This window comes from Perca fluviatilis, chromosome 14 (assembly GCF_010015445.1).
Source record: "Perca fluviatilis chromosome 14, GENO_Pfluv_1.0, whole genome shotgun sequence".
NCBI lineage: Eukaryota > Metazoa > Chordata > Actinopteri > Perciformes > Percidae > Perca > Perca fluviatilis.
The window spans coordinates 7,699,219-7,721,672 of NC_053125.1; the positions used below are offsets into that span (position 1 = coordinate 7,699,219).

General features: G+C 41.3%; 3 protein-coding genes across 8 annotated transcripts in view; 2 read left to right on the plus strand and 1 right to left on the minus strand.

The window, feature by feature from the left end:
- LOC120572295 (RAS guanyl-releasing protein 2-like) overlaps positions 1-4,400 on the minus strand; it is a 54,632-nt gene extending 50,232 nt beyond the window's left edge. For 2 of the 5 annotated variants that reach the window (XM_039821548.1, XM_039821546.1), the window contains exon 1: positions 3,951-4,400. The gene's annotated coding sequence lies outside the window, so the exon portion shown is untranslated. Of the gene's footprint in view, positions 1-1,901; positions 1,970-3,950 lie in introns of those variants that run through there. The other 3 variants (XM_039821550.1, XM_039821545.1, XM_039821544.1) reach the window with 3 other exon arrangements.
- Positions 4,401-5,628: 1,228 nt separating this feature from the next.
- alpk1 (alpha-kinase 1) lies at positions 5,629-16,189 on the plus strand. Of its 2 annotated transcripts, none has more exons than XM_039821543.1 (14): positions 5,629-5,710; positions 7,209-7,405; positions 7,905-8,059; positions 8,146-8,344; positions 9,340-9,399; positions 9,506-9,592; positions 9,676-9,752; positions 9,872-9,967; positions 10,059-10,163; positions 10,942-12,739; positions 13,813-13,960; positions 14,046-14,208; positions 14,835-15,021; positions 15,463-16,189. In XM_039821543.1, the coding sequence occupies exons 2-14, from the start codon at positions 7,291-7,293 to the stop codon at positions 15,672-15,674; spliced, it is 3,402 nt and encodes a 1,133-aa protein (XP_039677477.1). In that variant the 5' UTR covers positions 5,629-5,710; positions 7,209-7,290; the 3' UTR covers positions 15,675-16,189. The 2 variants fall into 2 exon arrangements, with proteins under 2 accessions (XP_039677477.1, XP_039677475.1); XM_039821541.1 differs by lacking the exon at positions 5,629-5,710 and adding an exon at positions 6,337-6,470.
- Positions 16,190-17,385: 1,196 nt separating this feature from the next.
- On the plus strand, positions 17,386-22,438 carry LOC120573538 (ependymin-like). Its single transcript, XM_039823327.1, has 6 exons — positions 17,386-17,535; positions 17,749-17,783; positions 17,904-18,058; positions 18,770-18,867; positions 18,960-19,047; positions 21,948-22,438. Exons 1-6 carry the CDS (start codon positions 17,469-17,471, stop codon positions 22,081-22,083), a joined length of 579 nt encoding a protein of 192 aa, XP_039679261.1. The 5' UTR covers positions 17,386-17,468; the 3' UTR covers positions 22,084-22,438.
- The last annotated feature ends 16 nt before the right edge of the window (positions 22,439-22,454 follow it).

Consider the following 22,454-nt stretch of genomic DNA (forward strand, 5'->3'; position numbering starts at 1 on the left):
TTTCCCTCAACAGCTACCTTCCCCTCCTATGTCTCCCACTCTTCTGTGTCTGCATTCTAGCCATGCCTTTAAAGGTGAGGTGCATTGACATACTGAGATTTTACATGGTCTGTGCCCTTTAATGGGAACTGAAGATGTGACTGTGGAACAGAAAGATCCACCGAGGGACAGGGAAAGAATAGAGATGACTAAGCCTCTTATTCTGGAATCAACCATTGGGGGAAGTTTTAAAAGTGAACCTGTTTGCGTTAAGTGAAGTCACATCCACTCACAATTAGCTCATTTGTTGTAGGGCTGCACGATATGAGGAAAATATGCGATATGCGATAACGTTGAATATCGCGATAACGATATACCTCGCGATAAATAAACAGATATCAAAGTGTTCACAGTTCTGCTGCGATCAGTATTCTGCTACAACACAAGAAATTGCTTGTTGGATTTAAAACAAGGGTTAGGAACCATTTGAAACATTATTTATATATCCAACATTATTGTATTGAACAAATTGAACTTTGAATTGAATATAAAAGGCAGCACTAAAAAAAGAATGACAGCTGCATTTCAAAGCGCAGTTTTCCACTCATATTCTCTTTCAACTAGCAAAAAAAAAAAGCTGTGTTGGACTTTTATTGCCGATATGTCGCAGATTTTCGCGATGTGTTTATTGCACAAGTTGATATTGCGATGATGATAAAGAACCTATATACAGTATTGTGCAGCTCTAATTTATTAATATAGTTTTAGGATCCACCTCTGCCTATGCTGTGTCTGTAAATTCTTTTTTATGGTGTTTAAATCAGTTTAAAAACACTCCCAACAATTAGGGCTTGGTGCTGAATTCGATACTTTTTAGGCACAGACCGATTTACCTCCTTAGTATAAAGGGAAAAGGCACGTCATTTAATACCAAATTTCAATCCCTAAAGGCCGGCTACACACTGGCTGCGTGGCGTGAGCGTGGCGTCTCTGTTGCGTGTCAGCTGCGTGGATTTTTCTATGTCTTTACACACCAGAAACGTGTCTGACGCGGAGCTGCTGCTGCTAGCCTTGTCTGGACACATGTATGTTTCCCATTGATAAAATGAAATACCATGTTAAACATAAATATATACTGATTTGATTACAGCAAAGACAACGTCGGCAGTATTGACGGCAAAATAGGCTACAGAATATTTCGTTCTGTACTGACAGGTGCAATATTAGAAAATCTCTCTTTTTCTTATTACATTTATATCTGCATTTAGCCTATATCAAAACCTAGAGACTTTCAAACATCAACATGTCATTTATTAATATGTATTTGTGTCAAAATGACATATAAACATCTTTTCCTATTCTATTTTGCCTGGAAACGCTTCCAACACGCTTGCATGTCGCGTGAAAAATAGGCGTCGGTTCTATTTCTAGAAGGCACGGCGTGGCTGAGAAATGCGTGTCACGCAGGCAGTGTGTAAGCTCTAACCTGGGAGCCGAAATATGAACGGACACGCCACGCAGCTGACACGCTCACGCCACGCAGCCAGTGTGTAGCCGGCCTTAGGAGCAAATCTCATCAGCGTCAGTGAGCCTATAAGCATGCAGCATGCTTCTACCAAGATCTAATTATGATTGTGATTGGCTGTCAAACGTTACACGCTGTAAAGGCAGGCAGGAGAAAGTCTACGTTACGCACAGAGAGACGGGGGCTCACGTAGTGGGAGCTGAAAAACAAATAAAAAGATTTGTCCTGTAATGTTTAATGTTGTCATTTCTTTTTGTTAAAAGGGATTTTATAAGTTCAGGATCCGGTATCAACATCACTTTATCGGTATTGGTACCGGTATCGGAATTGTTCATACAATACCCAGCCCTAACCAACAACTAGTTCAGAAGAAAATTTTAGTGCAGATATTGAGTACCTTCCTGTTGTCAATTGATGTGAATGCGAACCTAGCAGGTAAGGTGAGAAAGGTCGATCCAGGTAACCAGGAGTGTATCACAGGGACTGGGGAGAGATAGATGGGATCAGCTGATGAAAAGTGAGAAGAGGAGGCAGAAAGCGGGCCGAGGCAGAAAGTGCATTAGACCGTACGTCTGGCTTAGCTCCTGTCTGCTCTTTGTAATTATTTTTATTTTTCTTGCTTGCTTTTTCTCCCGTGTTGATTGAGTTTTGTTGCTCATCCTCACTATTGTCACTCTGTTCTGCCTTGCTTCTCCTCCCAAATGTGTTGCTCTTGGTCTCTTTGGCATAAAGCAGCAGCCCTGCAGAATGGATCCAATTATGGCTGGCTTTCATGATAAGTGCAACACTGCTGCAGGTTGAGGTGGAGGAGGTGGCTGGAAGTGATGCTGAATATCAAGGGTGGCCGCTCCAGAGGCCTGAAGTAATTGCACTGCGGCAGCGGAGGAGAGAGAGGAGAAATGGACATGCAGGAGTATGTTTTATTATTTATTTATTTTATCTCGTCTAGGCTACTTGATTTAACCACAATGCTGCTCTTAATCCATGAAATCTTTTTTTTTTCTTTTTCAAGCACCACTTCACCTGTTGGGTACGTGAGACCAGAAGTTACTTTAAAGTAACTGCTAACCATATAAGCCACGGCCTGATAAAATGGACTTTGGACTAACTGTTCTATTGATTTGTGCTTTGGTGACACATTTGCCTGTCATATGCGATGGCTGCTGTGGATGGCTGCCGCATTTGCATCCCCTAATCAGATGATGTGGATGAACAAGTGCACACAAAGCGAGCTTGTCCAATATTTAAAAAAAAATAAATAAAAAATAAGGAGCGGTTAATCAGCAGCACGCAGCTCCGGCCAGATCAGCAACATTGAAAAACAGTGAAGTGGCTTCTTTTTTTTTCTCCCTCGCACAAGGATGTGATGGGCTGCAAAGCTACAGCTGCTTAGACTTTCAAATGTCCAGACAGGCAGCCGGTCACAGCTTCCAAGTCAAATCCCTCTGCTCTGACATCACAGCATGGGTGGATAAGGCAGGGGTGAAGTACAAGCAAAGACTTTGCAGAGAAAGTAATCAGCACTTAAGGATACCTCGTAATCCCCCGCTGCTTTGAGGCCGGTGGGAGAAAATCACCTTGAATCACTGCAGTCAGACAGCTGCAGCCTGGTAATGAGTTGACTGATTGAAGGAAAGGTACGTCTGACCTCTCGCTTGTTTAATTCAGCAGCCACGGCTGAGTCACGGTGAGCTGGGGACACAGCCCCCAGTTTATGGCCAAATCTCATCAGGTGTTTACTGGTTATTAGCTGAGCTGCCAGGGCTCTAGTGTCAGTGCCATTTGATGGATACCTCGGCCAGATAACTTCCATCTCCGCCCCCTTTCCTCATTCCCAGATGGCTCAAGCCATAACGTTGCATGCCTGCAGGCTTTTGTTTACCATCATTCACATCCCAGTCAAGCAAGATAAAGATCCTGCCGCTCCCTCAATCTAATTTTAGGAACAGGCGTTCCTCCATCCTCCTCTACTCATGCGCCTCTTCCTGAAAATAACAGTGCAACGACCCGTCATTTCCATTGTTTCTGCTAGCAGATATAATGGACAGATGTTGGATTGCAACTTCTGTCTTCTGCAAGTCGGAGCACAACAGCTGTGGGTACTTTTTTTTCCCAACACTAAGTACAAAGCGCACTCATGACTCCCTAATGAGTCAACATGAAATTCTGACTTCGCTGGGGCTGATGGTGCAAGAACCATCAGCCCCAGCTTGTTATCTACTGTTGCAATACAACAATACACACGTACACTCACGTAGCCTACTATATCAAGTGATCAAGGAGTGTAAGTGTAAGACAGGCACGCCACATTACCCTGTGGCGGGTTTTCTTCTAAATATACTGTAAGTGCCTGAGCAGACGAGAAAAGAAAGCCAGCTGAAACCCGCCATGCGTAAAAATGCCTAGGCTCGGTTTACTAACATGCACGTTATGACACATTTCTTACCTTTTAGAGTTTGAAGGGTCCCATGCTCTGGGAGAGAGGAGGCGACCGTGGTAACAGTTGTGGAGTGAGCTGCTGAGATGAAAAGCGTTACATCACACTTAAAACGCCTGTTCGGCTGAGAAGTGGGAACACCAGGGTCCTGCGGAGGGAGACAGGCGCAGATGATGGAACCCAAAAAAAAAAACTCATCAGAAGATAATTGCACTCGGATCCTTCTTCGGAGTTGATGCTGGCGTGTCTCTGAATGAGCTCTGCGGGGATTTTTCTTTTTTTATTTACGGCACATTAACCCTACAGTGCGCACAAGTCATCTCGTGGCGCGCTCGGAAGCAACTTGTGGATGTGATGTGTGTTGGTGTAGGAGAAAGCAGCTGCGCGCAGTCATCTGGCCGCAGCTGGACCGCGTGTCAGCCCGTACGCTCACGTTCCAGCTGTGCAGCTCGCAGTCCGACTGCAGAGCCACAGTCCCGCCTATTGGTAGGAGCACAGCAGCACCACGGGCTGCACGCGCTTGTTGTGTGTGTGTGTGTGTGTGTGTGTGTGTGTGTGTGTGTGTGTGTGTGTGTGTGTGTGTGTGTGTGTGTGTGTGTGTGTGTGTGTGTGTGTGTGTGTGTGTGTGTGTGTGTGCTGCTTTCGCATCATTACACACCATCCACAACAATCCAGCATAGTGGTCGCTGCTCTGCAATATTAATGCGTCTTGTCAACTATCAATCATTTCTTTATAACCTCACACATGTCCACACTTCCAGGTCTGTGCTGCTTTCACATACACCTCATACATTTCGGAATGTTTTAATATGTTTTTATTTCAGTGGGCTAAACAAGAGGCAGAGCTCTGCTGCAGTGGTAGAATGTGGAATGCATGCATTTGTTAATCACTCAATTAATGAATGAATTGATTTATTAATGAATGTAGCCCATGTACAACACGGCATGACAAATAGAGAAAATATATGTTGCATTTTTCTTTCTTTTTTTGGAATAGGGTTTGCCCCCATTATAACGTCACACGTTGCGTTCATGTCATGCGGGATTAAGTGAGTGATCTTACTCAGCAATGCTGTGGAGATATAGGTCTGGCAATCAATCGAGACTAAGTGAGTGATAACCATAAAATTCAAGTACAGACGTGTGAAAATGTTTACCAGCATGCCAAGAGGCTCCATAAAAATAACAAATAAAAAATTAAGTTGAAAAAGTAAGGGACATATTAAAATAAAAATAATAATGAAAATAAGTAGGTTTAAATTACAAATCGAATATGCAATAAAGGAAAAATAGTAAATATAAAAATTATGTATATATATATATAAGAAGCAATAAAAAAACATACATGGCCTATTTATAAAACACAGAACTATTGCACACGTAATTAATATTACGTGTGCTTTCAATTCAAAACCGTAAGTATTGAATATAATTACATTTTCAGTTATTGTTATTATTAGTAGTATTAGTTCATTATTACAAAATAGGGTTTGCTTTCTTTATAACGACATGTCATGCGGGCCTAAGTGAGTATAGTAGTATGGTAGAAAAGTTAAACACTGATTTTGGTCCATTGTTATTGTACAACACCTCAAATTCCGTAATCGCACACCTCATCACTGAAGAGTGCAAGGACTCGTGCACAAGGTCGCTCCAGTTGGAATTGCGATATTTCCGACACTATTTGAAGGCAGCACCGCATAGGACTGCCCTACCAGGAAGACGAGGACAAAACTTATATACTGTCTATGGGACAAACTTGAAGACGGGTGGGTGCTGTTTAATTAGTGTTTAATGAAAAACTGTGTTATCATTCGGATACCATAGTAAAAGAGACAGGGAGTCGTGTAAGCTTAACGTTTAAGGGGGGCAGAGTTATTTTAAATGCGACGACATAAACAACATTGACTTCCACTCCTGTTGAGTTATGGCTGTGGATTTGTTTTTCGCTGTCAAAGTAGGCTACAGTAGCTAGCTATACTTATGTGTGTTTTCTTTAGGGTACACCTAAATAACTTTGACAAATGAGTGTACATACAAGCTATATGATAAGTCTCGATATACAGGCCTAGTTATTGAAGTAATTATGGTTCACTATAAAGTCAATGTTGATAAAGCCTCTGAACAGCCACACAGGTGTTTTCAGTTATTCTGACTCCGCTCAGGTTGAAGGTGGGCCGGAGCTTTTAATGGTCACATATTATTTAAATAGACCCATTGTAACTCTCTTAAAGAACCGTAAAATGGTTTTCATTTACCTGGGACATTGTTTCAGGTGAATACAGGAACATCAGCAAATGTGTCGACTACTCTCCAAACAATTACAAGACATATATATATATATATGGGTTTTTATTTAAAAAAGAAAAACAGGAATTGGCTTTATTATATTTCTTTGAAATGGAGTTTTGTATTGATTGAATCTCTCATGTTTTGAAATGTACAAACAGACCTGATCGTGCAATCCTTTCTCAACAGCAGTGTGGCATTTCCCCGGGATCCCCCTTCTTGGATCACTTTAAAGCTGCAGTGGGTAGAAGGCTAAAAATGAAAAAAAGAAAATAACGCCAGGCCTGTGTCCAAAATTCCATACTAACATGCTCTTGAGTAGGCTAAAACATAATGTGAGATTTTTTAGTATGTCCAAAACCTTAGTATGAAACCAATAGTACGGGAATTGCATACTATTGATAGATGGATGGATGGATGGATACTTTATTGATCCCCAAGGGGAAATTCAAGGTCCCAATAGCTTACAGACATCACACACAACATACACACACATATCATAAACAGGATGATAAAATAACAAATAACAAATAAATCCACATGAATAATATGGACAATAAAAGAAAAAATACTAAATAAACAATCCACATGAATGTATGAGCATGAGACACTTGCAATATTACAGTAAGTAATACTGCACACTACGCCGGCATAAATATCCCACAATGCATCAGGCAGTAACGACAACATTCATAACAGACAGACAGAAATCAATTCAATGCATGCATAGAACAGCCAGTAGGAACGCTCTCGCTCCATGAAATGTCCTGTGATTGGCCAAAGTCTCCCATCACTGGCTAGATTTTCTAAAGCCTGAAAACCGAGCCAAGAGGATGCGCAGAAGTCTAGTTTTCTCTCAGACCACTTGCCTCTCAAACCAGTATGCTGAAAGATTATTATGTAATTGTAATTGTGTAATTATGTAATTTTTTGCCCCACAACTCCAAAAATAAAGTGCCTAACACCGTTTTAATACAGGAACAGGCCAGGGGGTAAAGAGGCCAAGAACAGAGGACATCCTTTCATCCCAGGGTGACCGCTACAACATCTGTCGACCAGAATGGACAGCCAGGAGGTGGGGGGTTTACTGGACGAGTGCCTCGGAGCAGTGGCGGCAGCTCAGCGGTCCACCCAGTCCACGGAGGCAGAGAGGCACAACTACTGGAGCTGCTCAGGTCAGACACAAGATGGTGCTATTTGTTCAATTTTCATTTGGGCCTGGAAAGACGTCGGATTGGGATTTGGGTGAGGACATTTGTTTGTGGAATTACGCTTACATAAGATCCACACATATTGGTTTGTGTTGAGAATGAGGGACAAAGGCATTCTGCACAAAGGCTCGGTGAATCCAACGTGGAGTTTCCATGAATATGAGGGGATTTCCCTTTGTTTTGCTAATGCCTTTCAGTAGGGCAAGCTGTGCAGTACTCATTATAAACCTCCTTCTAAACTCAGTATAACACAGTCCCTCTGCCTTCCCAGTGCCCACATACAGTATAGCATGTCTGTACCAAAGGAAGGATAGAAAAGCTTTAAGAAAAACTGATTCCACTTTGCAAAAAAAAGTTATCAGGGATTGTCCGTTTTATTTATTTATTATTATTTGACCAGTTTATTTTTTGCACTGCCACACACTTTTAATTGGATTGACGAAATCCCTCTTGTTTCCTGTAGACTTGTTGTGTGCAGAACTGGCCTCTCTCCTGCAGGAGGCAATGGAAATGAAGTGGCCCTTTGTGCCAGAGAAGTGGCAGTATAAAGAGTCGCTCAATGCCAAAGACAAGACCAACCTCAGCGACCTTATCATCAAGCACCTCTCTCCGCTACTGGTAACACAGTGACACAGCTAAGTAACGCTTTATATGTGCTGTTACTGAAAATAAATATTCACTAAATACGTTTGCCCTGCTGCTAGGCTCTTCTGAAGGCTTCCATCGCGGCTCAGGAGGCACGCACGGCACTGGCGGTGGTCTTCCTAGTCGACCGCTTCCTATACTGGACGGACGAGTCCAGGCGGCTGCTCAAGATCGCCAAGCTGCTCCACAGACGCCACCCTGATACCCCCGTGGCCCCCCAGCTGGTCATACGACAGGCCAGAGTCTACGTTAACTCTGGTACTGTGTGGCGTTGAGCGTACTTCATTACTTTTCTTAGTTTTGTGGGGAGCTACTACCCTGGAAATCCAAAGTTCTCACGAGAGCACAATTTGAATTTGCTCAGCGAGTCACTGTGGCATTGAGTAATGATGCTCATTAACTATGCCCTTGTAGCCGAGCTGCACCAATCACATCGGTGTATCTGATATAGGCGGGCCAGAGGCGAGCTAAACAGATGGCGACAGTTTAATGTACCAGTTAGCTCCGCCGGTAGCTGAGCGTATGGGCATCTGGATATGTCACCCCGTGTATTGTTGTGATTGGTCGTAGTGTTATCCAATTGCGTGCAGTGGGATTTTCAAATGCATGCTTGGTGCCGCCCCTTGAGTTGGGCCATTTTCATTACTCGATGCAAGACCCTTAATCTTTCAGATTTGGGTCTGGATTTCCAGGCTAGGGAGCTACTGGCACTCAGTAAATGTGAACGGATGAGGAACACTTAATGCTAATCACTATTTTGGGACATAATAGTGGTTCATTATGGAATGCCATATTATTCCATATTAAATACATGAATAAACACATAAATAAATAAATAAATAAAATTTGCCTATGAAATATATATAAGATAAGAAGTGGAAATAAATACAGAGGAAAATAAATGTGACATTCCCCTGAAACAAATAAAAGTCAAACATAAATATATAAATGAGCCATATCAAATCACTTCATCAATATATGAGATGACATATTGATTTTATATTTGCCCCCGATTTGTATTACCTTATTTATTTATTTATTTATTTAGGATATATGTATGTCATAGGCCAATTTGTTTATGTATTTCTCATTTATCTAATATTGAATACAATGGCATTCTTTAGTTGATGCATACTCATAACATGGATATATGAGAAGGCTTTGTCATCATTACACATTGTCATTATAGATATGTTTGATGTTTTGGTGCGTTATACAGAGCTGGATAAACATTACAATTATCTTCCCTGCAGGCAAACTACAAAAGGCAGAATACATACTGAGCAGTCTGATTAACAATAACGGGGCCACAGGTACGTGCTATTATTATTCTAATTGCCTTGAGTCACAAACATATATCCTGTTTTTTTTTTTTAACAAGCTGAATAAAAAAATCAAATCTATTGTTTTCTCATGCAGGTTGTTGGGTGTACCGCTCTGAGAGTGACCGGGCTCTTGTGCAGGCTGTTAGTGTTCAAGTACGTGGAATGATTTTGCAGAAGCTAGGTAAGATCTTTTTCCCCGAATGAAAGAAAATAGCTTCCTCCGCTGATCCTTTGATGTCATGGCTGTTTTGTGCTCTGTTCCAGGCCTGTGGCTAGAGGCTGCACAGCTAATCTGGGCCTCTCTGGTCGGCTACTACACACTTCCTCAACCTGATAAAAAGGTTCAATCCACAACCACAATATTGTCATCGCAGTTGCCATATTGTGAGCTTGTAAACATGCACAACCCAGTTTACACACTGTTATAAACCTTTGCTCTACATGTCTGTGTATGTTGTAGGGCATTGGAACCTCTCTTGGCATCCTGGCCAACATATTGGTGTCTATGAACGATGAGGACTTCCACGCTTTTAGGACTAATCCAGATATTGATTTGGTAAGTCCAACTGATATGATGTGTATTTTTTTCTATTGTTGGCTTTGTATATTTTCTTGTCTAATGTCTTGTGTCTGGTTGTTTGGAGCAGTCTTTACTTGGGGACAGGAGTCATCGTCTTCTTTCAGCAGCTCAGGCAGCTAAGATGGCAGTAGTTTACAGCCAGTACACTTCACTCTATGTGTTGACCAATGTGGTGAGTTGTTCCATCGACCGGCCTCTGCCACGGCTCACTGTTGCCATGTTGACATAAATCAGGGTCGTGTTTAGATGGCAACCCTAGATTATGCTGCCGACTACCTATCCTTACCTTAAAGTCCTTCTCCAGAAATATTTTAAAGTATGTAAAAATACTGTTATGATTAATAGTTTGTTTAACATGGTTTTCCCACATAAAAAGTTTGTTTATGTTCTTTGTTAGTTTGCTGGCTTGTAACTTGCAGTGGCTGACAGCTACGATGACGGTGGGTTTTCCATCTCTGGACTGACAGTCCCCTCTGCACTGGAGGTTTCAGGTTTCTCTGTCGTGTTGTGTCGAAGTTGTTGCCCCGTCCAAAAATTTCTTTTTTGCCATTTTAGACAATTGGCAATTGGTTTGCACATTATTGACATACCTAATCACGCTTGCCCGGGATGTGTTTGAATCTCCGATTTGTGCACAGACGTCTCCTCCTTCAGTAGAGGAATGTGAAAACAGGTTTTTAGTGACAAACTGTGCACAGATACAAGTCATTATAGGTCTGACATTTTAGGGAACATAAACCTAAGAAAACTAATTTTTTTTAAATGAAGGGGGACTTTACCCATTCGTCAATGCCTAACAACCATCTTGTGATACTTTCGCAAATCTTGAGTTACCATCCAGACACGACCATAAATCAGTGTTTTCCTGAAGAGGAATAAATCCTACTTATTACTACTTTAATTATTCTTCCGCTTCTCTCTGACCTCCTTTTTCTTTTTTTTTTCTTCAGGTAACCCAAGGGACCTGCTTGTTATCGTACAGTTTCTCAGTGGAGTGCCCTGCCTCTGAAAGGCAGTCTTTCCTCCTGCAGGCGAGCGAGGCGTTTGCGATCGGCCTGCTCACCAAAGCAGAGGGCGAGCTCGTCACCAGCCAGCAGGAGCTTCACACCTTCCTCAAGGCTGCCTATTCTCTCACTGTCGCTCACAAATGGCTCGGCACTCCTCAGGAGGTCGTGGCGCAGGCAACTCGAGCTTGCCAAAAAGCTTTAGCGAATTTCTACGATTACTGCAATGCAGATACCCAAGACAAAGACGGCCTCTGTGCCGAAATCATGCATCTGGTCGGACAAGTCAAGCTTCTTTTGAGAGTGGAGCCTTTCCTTAATTCAGACAAGGGGTCTTTTATCCCGGACAGCTACGGAAACATCAAGGACACGTTGGTAAATTTCACTCTGGAAGATTTCGCTAAGGTGATGAAGAGATTCCAAAAGTATCACGCGTCACTGTGCAAGACAACCAACGCAAGCTGTAAGGGGACCAAAGACGACATAGATGAGACGAGGTTATGTATAACTGCACTGGGGACAACCATTGGTACGCTCTACACAGAATGCAGCACAGAGGCTTGCAAAGTGGCACCCAAAGGAGAGGAGCCACAAGAGAGAGGTTCATGTTCACCTGCTGTGCACCCACCTCAAAAGTCTGACCTGTGTACCACTCTGGGAAGCACAGATAACCTCGGCTCTTCATGGCAAAACTTCTCCTTGAGTAGTTCAGGGTCTCCTAGGCCCAGCAGCAGCGGCTTCACAGGAAGTAGTGGCGTTGAACGTGAAGCAAAAGCACGTAATCAGAGCTGCCTGACCTCTGAGGTTAATGATGACAGGTCAGACAGCGTGCTACAGTCCGCTGATGGAAACAAGAAGCGAGGCTCACATGGTTGTAACTCTGGTGTTGGTTCCCAAACAGCCCTTCGTTCTGCAATACCTGCCTCTTCCTCGTCCAATGGGAGTGCAGATTCGGATAAGTTTGAAGTGATTCAAGCTGGAATAGAGACACTGGACACTGACGAGGACTGGATGACTGAGGTTGGTTTGGCGCCGAAACAGTCAGCAGCTGAGGGAGCCGTGCAATCCTTATCCCAGCTAGCTCTCAGAACATCCTCCAGCTCGCTCAGTGGCAGTTTCAGTTCCCAGTCGTCGTGGGAGAAACTTTCAGCTGACCTGAACTCCCCCACAAACGGAAAACCTCAGCCAAGCAGCGTTTCAAAAGCAGGAAGCGTTCAAAGCGGCAAGTCAGCAGAGTCTGACGGGAGTTTCTTCCTCTTGGAAACGCTGGATTCTAAAAGCAGTGACTCTGCTCATGATCCCATGCACAAAAACCACACATCTGGATGGGAATTCAGACCTCTGGAGAGCCTCAATGTTGACCCAAATATCAACCGTGAAGTTGACTCGATATCCGTAAAACCCGCTACTTCAGCAACCCCACACCCTAACCTCCCTGAGCAGTGTGCTTCCACTGAAACCTCCACAGAGAGTTCATTTGAGATGCTGGACGAGCATCAGAGTGGACCCCAACACAGTGACGTTACTACTTCAGAAAAAGTGAACGTCCCTCAGATAAAGAACCCCTTGTGCTACAGCTGTCTTAAACACAGCGCTGTAACGAGTGTTGTCCCCGAGAGTCAGTATTTGTTATCACAGCAGGATTTCCAAGCACTACTGGCTGGAGTTTGCCATGAATGTCTGCTGAAGAGACTTCACAGCGACAAGACGCAATTCAAACTCAAGACGCACAGAACTGCGTACAGTAAGTTTGAATAGAAACTGTCTATATCATCAGTACATCTCTTTAGCCATGCTAGGCACTAGGGAGTGTCGGTCTGCAGTGGTGTACAGTACATTTAACCAAGTACTGTACTTAAGTACAAATGTGAGGTACGTGTACTGTACTTCAGTCTTTTCTTTTCATGCCACTTTCTGCTTTTACTCCGCTTCGTGAATCTGACAGCTTAAAGGTGCTCTAAGCGATGTTGGGTGACGTCACTTCTCGTTGACGTTCGAAGTATTGTCAAACAAAACGGAGGCTAGCTCGCCCCTCCCTCGTCCTCATCCCGTCCCCTCCCCCTCCCTTCCGTGCACTAACCCCTCAACCCCCACCCCAAAATCCTTCTTGTCGGTTATTGGCTGGAAGACTGTTTGTTATGTTTGGTGGTGCAGGTTGGCCAGTTTTTGTTGGTGTTTTTGGAGCCTGGGCTGTCTACAGAGACCGTGTTTTTTTTTACAGTGTGTTCAGCGGACAGGCAGCTAGCAGATAGCAGATAGAGGAGATGTTTGCTGTATGTGACAAAAAATGTTGTAGCCTAAAAAACGTATGACATCGCTTAGAGTACCTTTTAAGTTACTTTATAAATAAGGACTTTGCACACAAAAAACATTTACCTAGTTTATAAAATGTTTTATTATGAATTAAACTACCCAATAATATGCAGGCCTACAAGAACACCTGAAATGATTAGCCAATTAAATTCAATTCAATTTTATTTATATTATCAAATCTTAACAAGAGTTATCTCAAGACATTTTACAGATAGTGTAGGTCTAGACCACACTTTCTCACAAGGAAGCATTTGGTACAACAGTGGCAAGTGGTGATTTAGCACTTATGCATGGAGTACTTCTAAGACTTTAATTACATTTTTCTGATGATACTTGCAGGACACAATGCAGGATGTTTCCTTGCAACACAGTATTTTTACAGTATGGTATTAGTACTTGTATCAGTACTTTTACTGAAGTAACGTTATCGGATCTGGTTACGTCTTCCACCACTGTCGGTCCGACTGAAATATTGCATTTATCTTTAAATGTCATCTCAATTAGGTGCTCTTCATTTGAAGTTCTCCAAGGCCACAGGGCTGTGGACAGCCAGGGAGACGTGTGCTTACATCGGGGAGCTGATGGGGATGCAGGGCAAGCAGAGAGCGGCAATATGGGTGCAGTTTTTACACCAAGAGGAGAGGTTAAGCAGGTATGCAGCCGCGCAGTCCCGGCACAACCTGTACAAAATGACTTTTTTCTAAATCTCACGTTGTCTGTGTCTGGTTGTCCTTTAGTTATGTTGGAAAAGATTACTTGAAGCCAAAGGAGATCCAGTTTCACCTGAAAGATGTGGAGAGACAGATGACAGCCCAGTACTATGTGACGGAATTCAACAAGAGTCTTTATGACAAGGAAGTCATGGCTCAGATCTTCTTCATTCCCTCGGAAGCGCTACTGGTGAGGCCAGATCATATCGAAAGGAAAGTACATGTGTCAGATATTGCATTAGAATAAAATTACTTCCTTCATAAATGCCTCTTTAATAGGACCCTCCTCACAAATACATAACGTCAGAAACAGCAGAGTGCAGGATAGCTTGCAGCAGCCTCGGAGCATGGTTGTTTAAAATTTAAATGGAACACCCCAGTACACCCTCCAGTTGTCAGTTTACAGCTAGAAACATAATCTCATGGCTGTAGTAGAGCCAATTCTTTTTTAGTTAGTGGTCTATAATGTGAGCTGTTAAGAGTAACATGGGAAATTAAGGTACAAATAATAGCTTAGTGGTGAGTGTTCTCCTAATCGTATCTGCACTTCCCTGGATGAACTGCCCCAAAAAAAAGACTTTATATTCTGGATTACATTGATCAATTTGATCTCATTTTAATTGAAACACCATGTAAACTGCAACACTTGCTCTGGTGAGTCTTTTGAGTAGTGACTGAAGACTTTTAATTTACCTGTAGAGACCTAATAAAGCCATTGGAGAAATGTATACTACTCAGCCATGTTAATGGTTGGCGCACAAAGACGGGCTTTGCATATTTGCTGATTTCCCTCTTGTTTTCTGTACTTGTGAATAGATTCTAGATGGAAATGAGATTGCAGGCTGTGTAACAGTGGAGCCCTACATGCTTGGGGACTTTGTCAAACTGACCAACAACACTGGAAAGAAGGACAAGAGTTTCCAGGCTACAGAGTATGGCCTCGCCTTCGGACACTTCACCTACCTGCTCTCTGAGTGCCAGGAAGTTGTTGTAGACCTGCAAGGTGTGTGTGTGTGTGTGTGTGTGTGTGTGTGTGTGTGTGTGTGTGTGTGTGTGTGTGTGTGTGTGTGTGTGTGTGTGTGTGTGTGTGTGTGTGTGTGTGTGTGTGTGTGTGTGTGTGTGTGTGTGTGTGTGTGTGTGTGTGTGTGTGTGTGTGTGTGTGTGTGTTTTCTATTTTCATTCAGAAAACAACACAAAATAACGTGTGTTTTTCTCGATTACTCTGTTTCTGTGATCATTTCGAGACAAAATTGTAATCACCTTTCAATTTTTGATTAATTGCCCAGCCCTTATATAGCAAGATGATTTTACACAGACCTATTGTGTATACTTTTCATATGACAAAGGTTGCACTCCTCCCTACTTAAAGATAAGAATATACACAGTATATATATATGAGTTTGTTCTTAGTTGTGAACTACTCCTTCCTTTTTTTTTTTTCCAGGGTGGGTGACAGCCAATGGCAAAGGGCTGACCTACCTCACCGACCCCCAGATTCACTCCACCAAGACCCCCAAAGGCCCCTCCAACTTTGCTGCCAGAGGCCTCAGGTATTTCCTGGAGGAGCAACATGGACCAGAGTGCAATGGCATCTGCCAGCTGCTCACGCTACCTCCTGTGGTCACACAGCCACATGTTCTGCCTCAGAAACTTTGAGGAGTTGCCGATGTGGAATGTATGTGTATGAGAGTTTGTATTCCGAAATAAGTGAAAAAATACGTGTTTTTGTTTTTGTTTTTTTAGCTTATAAAGTATGAGTAACAAGGTGTTGATGAAAGTTTCTGAAACTTAGAGGTTTACATAATTTAGCTGAAATTATCCCAGTTACAATCACTGTACTGTGTCTTTCATTGTAATTATATTATAAATTATAAACAATTTTGTAGAAAAGATAAAATCAAACAATGTATGAATATAGTTTAAATACATTCTATCTTAGGGTGCTAAATGGGTAAACATAAACTTGGATGTCTTTTAAATTATAGGCATATCTGGCCATTATTTCTCCAGAGGGATTGTTAACCCTCAGACTCACTTTTCCGATTGGTCAAGTGCCTGAAAAAGCTGAATGAATTCACAGAATCTTTGGCAAATAACATTTTTAGATTTACAGTCACATAATGGCAAGTTTTGTTCAGTTTAGTTTCCTCTGCAATAAATAATGAAAGAAATTATTGGGTGTTTTGCTTTGGAAATGGTTTTATAATTCGTCATGTGTCATAACTATAGGTATCGCCTGACAGTCACGTGAAAGATAAGGTTGAGTGACAAGCTTGTCTTTAATGAAACATTTGGAGATAATTTTTCATTGGCCCTATTAACAACGGTTAGCTGTTTGGTTTTGTTCCAAAAGCCTTTATAGGTAGAAGATAACCTTATAGACATGTTTAAATAACTAGTTACTTTTAAATGTATGTAGTTAAGCCATTCAGGTAACCGCTGTAACTTGTTAAGGTCAGTCAATCTTGTTAATCTTTAGACAAACATTTGTTCAAAATATCTATTTATGATAAAGTATTGTTCTTCTACCATTTTCCCCTTAAAACCTATGATTTCCCACTGGTGCATGAGTCAGCATAAGAAAACTCCCCCAGATTAATGTAGCCAGTGTTGACAAGAATGAAGGAGAAAATGTATTATTATTATTATTATTATTGTTATACATACAGTAAAAAACTGCATGAAGCAGGTTGCCAAGAGTTTTATGACCTCAACTTTTACTCTCAGATGCAAGTGTAAATATTGAATCAAAAGGGAAAACGCCATTGTGAATCTAAAGTTATGATATTGTTAAATAATGAATGCACTCCCTCAATGGAGTAAACCAATGAAGCAATGGAGCAGGTGCTCTGATTACAGCGGTCACACATCTTCACATCATATGACGATGATGTCATTCAGGGAGCACACGTGAGTCTCTCTTTTCAGACAAATTCCACTTCTGGGTTTGTTGGCGTACCATCTTTTGTGAACACAAACAACATTCTTTACCCTGACCCACTGTGCACAAACCTCACTGTCACTGTCTACATGCACGCAATGAAAAAGTAAACTTTCTGAATGTTTTTCACTGAGAAGTAGTGTTTTTCGTTTTTGTTTTTTTTTGCCGTATTATGTATTTTAGGTACATTACCTTACCAGTTATACACACAATCTTCTATACAGTTGTCTCCTCCATGAAAAACCTTGACTAGCCTATAGTAATATGAAGTAGAACAGGAATCAGATACTGGCTATTATGGTCTTTTATCTTTAAGTGAAACTGATTGGAGGAGCTTTTCACTCATGTATGACTTCTCATGAGAGTAATAGGGTTAAAAATTAACCCCGGAGGCTGGACTATCTCCTGGAGCCTATGTGTTTGTATACAGTATATAAGGAAGTGACTCCTCTCTCGAGCACCAGAGTGTTTGTGGCTGCCTTACAACAGGGAGCGTGGAATCCAAAAGTATGAGATTCTTAGTATTGTTACCGTGCTTCCTGGCAGGCTGCCTGGCTCAGAAGCCTCACCCATGCTGTAAGTAAAATCACGGAAAGAGAAAAGGAATTGTGATTGTTGGAATGGATTTCTGTTATTTCTAATGCCGTTTTATGCTTTCTCAATATTTGTATTGTCAATGCTTCCCATGTCTCTACTATACGGTGATCAAGCTTATTTATGCATGTGTCCAATGTGTGCTTTTGTTGAATAATGCAGTGTTATAATTTCACGTCTTTCTCACACACACAGCAAGTCCTCCTCTCCTGAGCGGAGCCCTCGCTATAGTGAGTGTTTATTGTTTCTGAGTGTGTTATATGAGCATCATAAAGCAGGACCTGAGCATAATGACTCAGCACACTTATGTGAAAGAGGTAGACGTAAACTCACACATGATCTTTCTCCAGACCACACAGAATGAAAAGCTGTGGAGTTATGCCAAATACCTGTACGATGCGATTGGACAACGGTTCCGGATCATGGAGCTAGGCACTTATGAGAATAAGTCATTCAACTACGACGCTCTTCTGCTCTACAAAGAGGTGACCAAAGCAATGACATAATGAACATCCCAAATATTTATTTTGGAGTGCAGTCGCTCCTGATCGGAGGTCAAAAGTACCAGGAAAATAATTTGAATTTGAAGTAGAAGCACAGGGACCTGCTTCGAAAGATTACTCAATTTGTAACATATACTTAGTATAAATTCTGATTTTGAATATGTTATTGTTCATAAGTATGAACTTCTCAATCAACTAAAAAGGCATCCAAACGAAAAGACAACATCTCAGAAACGTAGGAATAAGACGATGACAGTTGCCCTTTGTCAAGTTGCTGTGTATAGGTGCAGCGAGTCTTAAATTATTATGGGAGTAAACCTTTCATGCAGACTTTGATAATGATTTACATGAGTGGTCGTTTGGTTATCACATCAACAAAACCATAATCATTATGTTCATAGAGTTCACAATAATCACATTTACTGTATCTGTCTGGGTCAAAATATTTAAACCAAGGTAAGTAGCCATGTGTATGCCCAGATTTACCTGCTTAAATACTCATGTAACAGGACAACTCCAGATGTTAGATGCATTGTTATATAATATGGATTATTATATAATTATCTATGTATAATAATAATAATAATAACAACAATAATAATAATACAAAATAATCATAAAACATGAACGCCGCTCACTGTTTTTCCAACTTCAGTTTCAATTTCAAGACTAGAATGGATTCAATTACTATTTGTATAATTTTAACTAAACAGCAAATTGTTTTTTTTTTTTTTTTGGGGGGGAGGCTCGTCTGGACCTGGACAAGGACTCCTGGTCAACAGTTGGGTTGGAGATCTGCCAGACAAATCAGGTTAGAGAGCATGGGACGGTAACAACTGCCTTAATGGTCTATTCATCCGACCCAGTGCATTAACACACTCGTTTTCTTCTCTGACCTTACAGGAAAGTACATGACCACAGTCACTGAATTCGGTTGCATCCCTGTGAGCAGTGATTACCAGACGAAGGAGTATGGATGGTTGGTGACAAGGTTAGTTCACATTCCCATCAACTCTATCGCAGAGATCTTCAACAGGGACCCTAAGGGGTTCTCAGAGTTGCTGCAGGGGGGCCAAATTATAGTTTGATCATTTTTGGAAAAGAAATTCTTCTGTGTCTGAAAATATGTAGTGCATTAAAGGTCCCATGACATGATGCTCTTTGGATGCTTTTATATAGGCCTTAGTGGTCCCCTAATACTGTATCTGAAGTCTCTTTTATATAGACCTTAGTGGTCCCCTAATACTGTATCTGAAGTCTTTTATATAGGCCTTAGTGGTCCCCTAATACTGTATCTGAAGTCTTTTATATAGGCCTTAGTGGTCCCCTAATACTGTATCTGAAGTCTCTTTTATATAGACCTTCGTGGTCTCCTAATACTGTATCTGAAGTCTCTTTTATATAGACCTTAGTGGTCCCCTAATACTGTATCTGAAGTCTCTTTTATATAGGCCTTAGTGGTCCCCTAATACTGTATCTGAAGTCTCTTTTATATAGGCCTTAGTGGTCCCCTAATACTGTATCTGAAGTCTTTTATATAGGCCTTAGTGGTCCCCTAATACTGTATCTGAAGTCTCTTTTATATAGACCTTAGTGGTCTCCTAATACTGTATCTGAAGTCTCTTTTATATAGACCTTAGTGGTCTCCTAATACTGTATCTGAAGTCTCTTTTATATAGGCCTTAGTGGTCCCCTAATACTGTATCTGAAGTCTCTTTTATATAGACCTTAGTGGTCCCTTAATACTGTATCTGAAGTCTTTTATATAGGCCTTAGTGGTCCCCTAATACTGTATCTGAAGTCTCTTTTATATAGACCTTAGTGGTCCCCTAATACTATATCTGAAGTCTCTTTTATATAGACCTTAGTGGTCCCCTAATACTGTATCTGAAGTCTCTTTTATATAGACCTTAGTGGTCCCCTAATACTGTATCTGAAGTTCTCTTTTATATAGACCTTAGTGGTCCCCTAATACTGTATCTGAAGTCTCTTTTATATAGACCTTAGTGGTCCCCTAATACTATATCTGAAGTCTCTTTTATATAGACCTTAGTGGTCCCCTAATACTGTATCTGAAGTCTCTTTTATATAGACCTTAGTGGTCCCCTAATACTGTATCTGAAGTCTCTTTTATATAGACCTTAGTGGTCCCCTAATACTATATCTGAAGTCTCTTTTATATAGGCCTTAGTGGTCCCCTAATACTGTATCTGAAGTTTCTTTTATATAGACCTTAGTGGTCCCCTAATACTGTATCTGAAGTCTCTTTTATATAGACCTTAGTGGTCCCCTAATACTGTATCTGAAGTCTCTTTTATATAGACCTTAGTGATCCCCTAATACTGTATCTGAAGTCTCTTTTATATAGACCTTAGTGGTTCCCTAATACTGTATCTGAAGTCTCTTTTATATAGACCTTAGTGGTCCCCTAATACTGTATCTGAAGTCTCTTTTATATAGACCTTAGTGGTCCCCTAATACTGTATCTGAAGTCTCTTTTATATAGACCTTAGTGGTCCCCTAATACTGTATCTGAAGTCTCTTTTATATAGGCCTTAGTGGTCCCCTAATACTGTATCTGAAGTCTCTTTTATATAGACCTTAGTGGTCCCTAATGCTGTATCTGAAGTCTCTTTTATATAGACCTTAGTGGTCCCCTAATACTCTATCTGAAGTCCTTTTATATAGACCTTAGTGGTCCCCTAATACTCTATCTGAAGTCTCTTTTCCGGCAATCCAGCCTTGGTGCAGAATTAGAGCCACTAGAGCCAGTCCCACAATCACCTTTACTTAGGATGTGCCATTTCTGTGTCTGTAGCTATTGAGGAGGGGGGGGGGGGCAAGGTGGAGGGCCGGGGTGTGGCCTTGACCAACTGCCACTTTGCTCGTTTGAAAGCCATGATGTCTCTCTCATGGGGGGGCCAAATTCTCTGGGTGGGCAAAGCAGAGAAAGGGGAGGTAACCTTGCTCCTTATGACCTCATAAGCTCTGCATTTTCTCAAAGACAAAGCAGGATACCCAGGGCTCAGTTTACACCTATCACCATTTCTAGCCACTGGGGGGCCATAGGCAGGCTGGGGGAACGCATATTAATGTTAAAAAACCTCTTAAAGTGAAATGTTCATGCCATGGGACCTTTAACATAATTCCAACATAATATTAGCAAAGATAAATCGGCTTATTCATGAAAACCAAAACATGTCATTTTAATTGATGATATTATTGTTATGATGATAGATATATAGATAAGGTAGCCACCCACACATCCAATTAAGCTTAAGGATTATCTGTGACTTCCAAATGTAACATGATGTAGAGATAATGAATGATGTAGAAATAATGAATATCTAATATATATTATCTATACTGTGAAATATCTGTATACTGTGCAATATCATTACTCTTACTGTCTAATATCTATTACTTACAATATGATCACCACTATTGGGCAATATTCAAATAATGTGCAATAACCCACACTGCATATCACACTGTAATATGTATATAGTGTCTCAACTGTGCACCTTTGCATTTTATTCCATGTTATATTTCTTTTCTACGCATATGTTGGCACTGGAAAAATAGTTGCTTTTAATCTCATTGTGCATGTGTATAGTGACAATTAAAGGCATTATATTTAATTCTATCCATTTTCATCCATCTGGCCCATTTTAATATGCCACTAAATTCTATACAATATGGAGTAGGGGTTCCCTGCTTCGTCTCTCTTTTAGCTAAGGGGTCATTGGTCTCAAAGCGTTGAAGACCCCTGCTCTATAGGGCAGAAGGGACAGTGTGGTGGTGACAGGATAGATACTGACTTTTAAAAAGCTAAAATATATTTGCAACTGGCCAAGTGATCGTTTTGCCACTCTTCTTTCTGTCCACTAGCTTCTTCAACAACGTCATTGGGATAGAGGACCCCGGGAAGCTCACCCCTCCAGACTTCTGCCAGGATGCAGAGCTGAATGCTGACAGCGAAGAGGAGCCTGTAGACTTCTTCAGCGTGTTCCTCAAAAAGCATTGAGGCCTTCAGCATAGCGTTCCTTTAACCAATGATTTGCCATTAAACAAGTGGAGCTACTGAATCACAGCTTTGTTAGGTGGTATACATCACACCTACTCCTGCTAATAACATCTTTTTCCAAGCATCTTGAGTTGAGCATCTCAGACCAAATTTTGCAGAATTTCCCATATTTCTTTTGTTTTTTGGGTTGTTTTTTGCATACACTATATCTGTCTTTACCCAACTTAAAGCTGCATTTATGAATGTTTTCATAGTGACAGTGGGTCCAAAAATGCCCTCTTTCTATCAATATGCTGATGTGTGACCATGTGTAATTTTTATCAATAAAGAACAATAAACAAATGCATACATTTCACCTTGTCTTTGTGTGT

Excerpts from the sequence above, each read along its gene's own strand:
- alpk1 (XM_039821543.1), top strand. The coding sequence starts at position 7,291 with ATGGACAGCCAGGAGGTGGGGGGTTTACTGGACGAGTGCCTCGGAGCA. Across the intron at positions 7,406-7,904 it reads CAACTACTGGAGCTGCTCAG|ACTTGTTGTGTGCAGAACTG; the intron begins GTCAGACACAAG and ends TGTTTCCTGTAG. Across the intron at positions 10,164-10,941 it reads TCTATGTGTTGACCAATGTG|GTAACCCAAGGGACCTGCTT; the intron begins GTGAGTTGTTCC and ends TTTTTTCTTCAG.
- LOC120573538 (XM_039823327.1), top strand. The coding sequence starts at position 17,469 with ATGAGATTCTTAGTATTGTTACCGTGCTTCCTGGCAGGCTGCCTGGCT. Across the intron at positions 18,059-18,769 it reads GTGACCAAAGCAATGACATA|CAAATTGTTTTTTTTTTTTT; the intron begins ATGAACATCCCA and ends TTAACTAAACAG. Across the intron at positions 18,868-18,959 it reads AGATCTGCCAGACAAATCAG|GAAAGTACATGACCACAGTC; the intron begins GTTAGAGAGCAT and ends CTGACCTTACAG.